This window comes from Benincasa hispida, chromosome 11 (genome assembly GCF_027475165.1).
Source record: "Benincasa hispida cultivar pf3 chromosome 11, pf3_genome.v1.1, whole genome shotgun sequence".
NCBI classification, from domain to species: domain Eukaryota; kingdom Viridiplantae; phylum Streptophyta; class Magnoliopsida; order Cucurbitales; family Cucurbitaceae; genus Benincasa; species Benincasa hispida.
The window spans coordinates 41,578,636-41,585,269 of NC_143488.1; the positions used below are offsets into that span (position 1 = coordinate 41,578,636).

At 31.5% G+C, this 6,634-nt stretch overlaps 1 protein-coding gene across 2 annotated transcripts; it reads right to left on the reverse strand.

Moving 5' to 3' along the window:
• Positions 1-268: 268 nt before the first annotated feature.
• LOC120089858 (potassium transporter 5-like) lies at positions 269-4,622 on the reverse strand. Of its 2 annotated transcripts, XM_039047275.2 has the most exons (8): positions 4,121-4,622; positions 3,797-4,045; positions 3,516-3,566; positions 2,423-2,528; positions 2,268-2,320; positions 1,975-2,142; positions 996-1,699; positions 269-854 (listed from the first exon to the last, which is right to left on the reverse strand). In XM_039047275.2, exons 1-8 carry the CDS (start codon positions 4,572-4,574, stop codon positions 417-419), a joined length of 2,223 nt encoding a protein of 740 aa, XP_038903203.2. In that variant the 5' UTR covers positions 4,575-4,622; the 3' UTR covers positions 269-416. The 2 variants fall into 2 exon arrangements, with proteins under 2 accessions (XP_038903203.2, XP_038903202.2); XM_039047274.2 differs by having other exon boundaries at positions 2,268-2,528.
• Between the last annotated feature and the right edge of the window lie 2,012 nt (positions 4,623-6,634).

The following is a 6,634-nucleotide window of genomic DNA, read 5'->3' on the forward strand; positions in this document are numbered from 1 at the left end:
CACTAGTACCGTGACGCTAGGCTGCAAGGGGCTACTTGACCCAGACGCCCCGTTTCGGCACAAACGCTTTATTTTAGCTTAGTTTTCATCTAAATGCTTAAATCTACCTTTCTAGTGCTCAATACCTACAAAATCATTGATTAAAAACATTGAATTGCACAACAAACTCAAGTTAAGTTGGGTAAGATAGCACATTTTAGGTGCTATCAAGTAGGTTAGATATTAACCAAATTGCGTCGGATTACTTTCAACAAGTATTATGGGATTCTTTTTAGAACAAATGTAAAAGAAAAATCAATACTATTGTGGTACAACTATGTTTACAAATCATAAAAGCAACATTTGGCTCAAGGAAAGTAGAAAAATAATACAAATTTTGACATTGAAAAGACAAAAAAAACTGAAGTGACTAATTGCTAAAGTTCACAAGTCATTCCTACTTTGAGCATATGTTTGCGAGGAATATCAAAGACTTGATCAGTTTGCCTCAAATTCCTCTTCAAGAAACTATATGCATAGTTTATCATTATCCTCTTTCTAAGGCTTGCCCCCTTTTTAGCAACCACTTCACTTTCCCCAACCAAATGAACAACTCCATCCTTCCATGCTTCTCCAGTTCTTCCAAATCCTTTCTCATCCTCATCCTCCTTTTCAACTCTTTCATCCACTCCATTTTCGTTATTAATCGATGTACGTTGCTCTCTCTGGAACTCTTCCAATCTTTCCAGTAATATCTTCTCAAACGATTCTTGCTCAGTCCGCACATCCGTGTACCCATATCGAACAACACAACGAAACACTTCAATCTCCTTCGCCTCTACTTGTCGAAAGAGGAAACGTTCATCAGCCGGCACCTAGTGTAAGAACATACATAAAAGCAACCTCAAACTTTGTTATTATTAATGACCTTAAAGTATAATACAGGAAACGAGAAACAGAAAACAAAAATGTTTATAGAATGAACCAGCTTAAAGTAAGTAAGTTTCTGAACGAACCTTGCTCACAGGAAGCGATTTAATGGTGACAAAGACGAGCACAGAGTGCAATGCGGGAATGTGGTCGACATAATGCTTGAAGATGGGAGGGATGCCTTGAACGAGCTCAGAGTAAAAGAATGCAATGCCAGGAATTCTTGTAATGTTGGTGGTATTGACTATCTCATTGAGCTTTTGTGGAGAGATTTTGTTATCGAGCTCATAAAAATACTTCTTTCTAAACACACTATTCCAAACATACATGATTGTCATCATAGCAGCAGCAAAAGCAAGAGGGAGATAGCCTCCTTGGTCAAACTTGTAAAGGACTGAACTCAAATACACTAATTCCACACTACCAACGATGAGAATGTAAGTGATTACGAAAAGGATGTGAGTTTTCCATATCATTACCATAATGAGTACTAGGAAGGAGGATGTGAGTGTCATAACAAAAACCACTGCTATTCCATATGCATTCCCAATCTTTGTAGTGTTCTTGAACCCCAAAGTAACACCAATACAAGCCAACATTAGAAGGTAGTTTATCTCAGGAACATAAACTTGTCCTTCATACTTAGCTGATGTATGAACCACTTTAACTCTTGGAAAGCATCCAAGTGAAAGTGACTGTTGAATTATTGAGAAAGTTCCTGAGATCATTGCTTGGCTTGCTATGATTGATGCTAATACTGCTACCACAAACATTGGCCAATACAACCTTCCTGCCAATTTCAGTTTCATTCACTTAGTTTACCGTTCTATAACCATCTGATTTTTTAAATTTGTACTTTTTTATCATCTTTTTTTTATAAGGAGTTTCACTTTTATTAATGAAACATTTGAATTATTAGCTAAATTTCAAAAAGAGAAATAAAATTTTGAAATCTATAACCTTATTTGATAACTATTTAGTGTTTTAAAATTAACCTTATTTTTTCAATTTTCATTCACTTTCTGGTTTTTGAAATATGTGCTTGTTTTATCATCATTTCTTTACCTGGAATTGACTTGTAAAATGTGTCTGAAATTAGATCATCATGCTTGCGAAGAAATGAGGCTTGGCCTACATAAGTACAAATTAGAGCTGGATAGGTCACTACTGACATGCTTAGCTGGATTGATCGGACGCTGAAATGGCCAACGTCGGCGAACAAGGCTTCGGTCCCTATATGGGTGTCGATGGATTATTATTAGGGCATGCTTGGAAGAGGAATTAAGTGTCTAATTGATCCCTAACTTTACGTTAAAAAGTTTTTTAAAAAATAGATGAAATGAGAAGGAAATGTGAACCTGTAATGGATAGAACAATGCCACCAAGAGAAATCCAAGCATCCATTTTGTTCCTTTGGAAATATTGAAAAATGTAGTTTGGATTTAAGGCCTTAAGGACAGTTGGGTCATATTTTATGAAGTTGTAAACACCAATTGCAGCATTGAAAACAAACCAAATGAGGATAATTGGAGCAAAAGTGTAACCAACTTTATCTGTTCCAAATCTTTGAAACATGAATAGGCACACCAATATGCCTACTGATGCCCAAACAATCCTACCTGCAATATGAACATTTTGCTCAATAGACCACCTATAAAAACAAAGTTTATATTTTATGTTTTCAAATGTGTTTGAAATAACTATTTCTTTATAATGTTTGATATATAGTGTATTTATAAACCATAGAAACAGTTATAGTTACCAACCTTACGAATATAGATCAAATAAATATTACTTTCTATTGAGATTTTTGTAAGGATAACTTTTTTTCACAAGGATTTATATGATTAATGACCTGCCTCAATAATTATATGAAATCTAACATTTTACTTACTTCAGAGTGTACTACGGCATTTTATAACGTACTGCATTAGGAATGGTCATGTCTATCATAGCCCTAACACGATGACCATCTCTATCGCATTCTACATTTTTCTCACGGTTGGTTTCATTTTCCCCACAAATATTGTGTGAAAAAAATGAAGATCGCGATTGAGATGATCATTGCATTAAGGCTATGATAAACATGACCATCACTAACGTGATACGTTATAAAAAAGGATAGCGTAAATATAATGTTAGATTTCATACATCTGTGGGAGAAGTCATTAATCCAAAAAGCACCCGTGAAGGTCATTCGTTAAAAAAAAAAAAAAAAAAAAAACCTCATTTTCTATTTATGTTATATTAAACAACTAGTTGCCCTAAAATCATAAAATAATAAATGCTTTTTTAAACTTTTTTATTACATTAAAATAAAAAGAGGTTCAATTTCCTTTTAACAATAGTGGGTTAGTTGTGTTTTCTTTAATTGCTATAAAAATTATTAAAGAAAATATTTTGAAAAAAAAAAAAAAAAAAAAAAAAAATGACGCGTTTTAGTACTAAAATTATGCGATATGTGTCTCTCACTCCTTTTCATCAACCTATAATTATTACACTTATGGGAAGTTGAAGAAAATAAATTTTCTTAAGAAGGAAAAAGTGTTGTATTTTTTTTTTTAATTTATATTTTTTTATACATTTTTACAAATTATTTAATTTACCTTCTGTTATTGCAGGGGTAGCCTCCTTGATCCCTCCCACAGCAGATAACACTGAAAAAAAAGACATAATTTAGAAAGAAGGCTAAATTCCAAGAGTTTCCCTCAAACTTCATTTTTTTTGTTTCTTTAGAAAAATTTCAATATTCCTTTAAACGTCGTAATATTATCCTTAATTAACTTTTTCATCGAGACATCCAAAGGAATTTGTACTCATTTAGAAAAGGTCGATAGTAATATCATAACTTTTGAAAAGAAACGATAGGAGAGTAGAGAGTAAGGACCTGAGATACAAGGAGTGAGAACACCATCACCAATAACCATGGAGGTACCAAGCATAGTTGCAAATAGAAGAAACACCTTTGCAAAATGGCTTTTCTCCAACTTCGACTGAATCGTTGAAGCCCTCTTCTCTCTTTCGTTCGGTAAACTCAATTGGTAATTCGACACTTCTCGATCCTCAATCTCCGCATTTGGAATCAACCCCACTTTCGCATATCGACATATTAAAGAGTACAATGCGAACGTTCCCCCTATAATAATAATAATCCAAACTCATATTATAGTCTACCCAGTTGTTCAACCACAGTTAATTAGTTACTACTTACCTTCTCCGTTGTCATTTGCGTTAAGAACGATGAACACGTATTTAATTACAGGAATCAAAGTTAAGGTGTAGATGATCAACGACAACGCCCCTAAAATGTCGTCGTCGTGCTTTATTCCATCTGGAAATGTGCTCGAGAACACGTACAACGGCGACGTTCCAATGTCACCGTAAACTATGCCGATGCTTTGGAATGCTAGGTGTAAGATTACATTCCAATTCCTCTCCTTGGCATACGCATGATCATCTTCATCATCATGACCATGGAGTTTACGTGACTCTAAATCCAACGAGTCGTATCGTCGGAGCTTTTGCCATGACGGTTTCCTCTCGGACGAAGGCGCAACAACTTCTTCTTCTTCTTCTTCTTCTTCATTTACGATTGCATCCGATGACGACATGTCGGGAATGGCAGCGGATACTTCTTCGGAAGCACCGGAGATTCGATTCGACATCGTTGGAATAAACTGATGGGGGTTTTAACAATCAAGTCGTGTGAAGAAGAAATATGCAGCCCTCTTTATTTATATGGTAAATACAAAGACGCAATTTAATGTTACAGCAGAACAAAAATTAACCCCTTCCCACTTTTAGCATTAATTCAGAACAGTCAAATTGTTTTTTTTTTTTTTTTTTCGAAGCTACAACTGTCACATAGCTTCTGTTCAAATTACAGCGACTCCTCAATTTCCTGAAGTTTTTATTTTTACATTACCTTTTTTTTCTCAAGGGCTATTGTATTTACTTATCATTACAATAACAAATTTTATTTACTATGTGGAGAATCAAATTTCTCACTTCGAAATTGATAGTACAAACAATATGTTACGTAATCGGCAATTAAAAAATATAAAAAACATAAAAAGTATAATACACAGATATACGTGGACGGTATGTTAACTATGTCCATATAGCAAAGGAGAATAGTATTATTAGAGATAATGTTTTTGAAATACACCAAAAAACAACGCCTTTAAGGGTTAGAGAGTTTATATAGTTGCATCTTCCAAATCCTAGGGTCATAATCATAAATAACTACAAATAAAATAATTATGTTAAATACTAATTTTGACCCCGTACTTAGTTGTTTTTCGAAGCGCTAACAAACAAAGTCAAGGTATTCCAACACAATACTATGCTCATTTTGGCTCATAAAATTCATTTTAGTACCTCTATTTGTAAAATATATTCATTTTGACTTTGCATATTTACATCTTAAGTTGGTTTTACTTTAGTCTCTAAAATTTTAAATAATATTATGTTTAGTCTACACACTTTTAAAAATTCTATCATTTTGGTCTATACTTATTTACTTTTACTATCTTAATTAAATTATTTTGTTCCTTATACTTTGAAGTTTATTTAATTTTAGTTTTTATATTTTCAGTTGTCTAATTTTAGTCCCTATATTTTTAATTAAATATTATATTTAGTCACTCAAATTAATTTTTACATAAATTAGCTAAATAATAATAAATAATTTTCATATAAAGAAATACAATATGGTAGTTAATTTCAAAATGTATAATAAAAATACTGATAAATATATAAGAAAAAATTTTAAAAAAATCAACAGGAGAGTAAATTTAAGATTTTTTGAATGGATAGGGATTAAAATTGGACCATTAAATTACAGAGGCCAAAATTCAACGAACTTCTATAGCAATGAAAATGGTATTTTAACCTTGAATCAATTTCACCCAAGTTGTCTGTTAACTTGTTTGGTTGTATTATTTTAGTAAGCTATATCATTAATTTGTTGAAATTAAAATAAGAGTAAGAATTAAATCAAAAACTTTATTTTATTTTATTGAAAATTTAGGAGTAATAAAACATATATTTGGGGAAGGGGAAATCCTTTTGATTTCATGAATAAATTAACAAAAAAATAACGAACTAACTAATGGTATCACCAATCACTATTAGTACCTATTATGATTTCCACAAATTAAAAAAGATAAAATGTTTTATATTAAATTCATATTATTTATAACTTCAAACATAGGCCGTATTTATATTTTTCAAAAATAAAATTAAAAAGAAAAATAAACACCTAAATTACTTCCAATCATTTTTTTTTAATTATTTAAAACCAAATTCATTATATAAAATTCATACTCAAAAGTTTAAAATCAAACATCCAATTCATTCAAAGTATATTTTCCGAATGGTATCGTTTTAAACACAAATAAAATTTTATTTTAACAATTTTAAATTTACTTCTAAACATGTCCGGAAATAAATAATTATTACACACTATGGTAGCTAAAGGCAATCACTTAGTGTTAAAAGGTTTCAACATCATTGGAAAATACAAAATTAAATTACTATTATTTTTATAACAATCATGTTATTTAGTCAGATTTAATAATTTGTAATTAGGGCCAAAACACTAATCTTTACATAAATAGGTATGCCGTGTCAAATGTTACCATTTGTTATCTCAAAAATTTATAATATAGTTTTAGGTACAATAATTGAGTTGGCAACGTCATGAAGTTATGCATCGATTATA

Bases quoted from the DNA above. Each gene is read 5' to 3' on its own strand.
- LOC120089858 (XM_039047274.2), bottom strand. From the start codon at position 4,574: ATGTCGAATCGAATCTCCGGTGCTTCCGAAGAAGTATCCGCTGCCATT. The intron at 4,046-4,120 runs GTAAGTAGTAAC...TTATTATTATAG, and splicing joins CGCAAATGACAACGGAGAAG to GGGGAACGTTCGCATTGTAC. The intron at 3,567-3,796 runs GTCCTTACTCTC...CTTTTTTTTCAG, and splicing joins TCTCACTCCTTGTATCTCAG to TGTTATCTGCTGTGGGAGGG.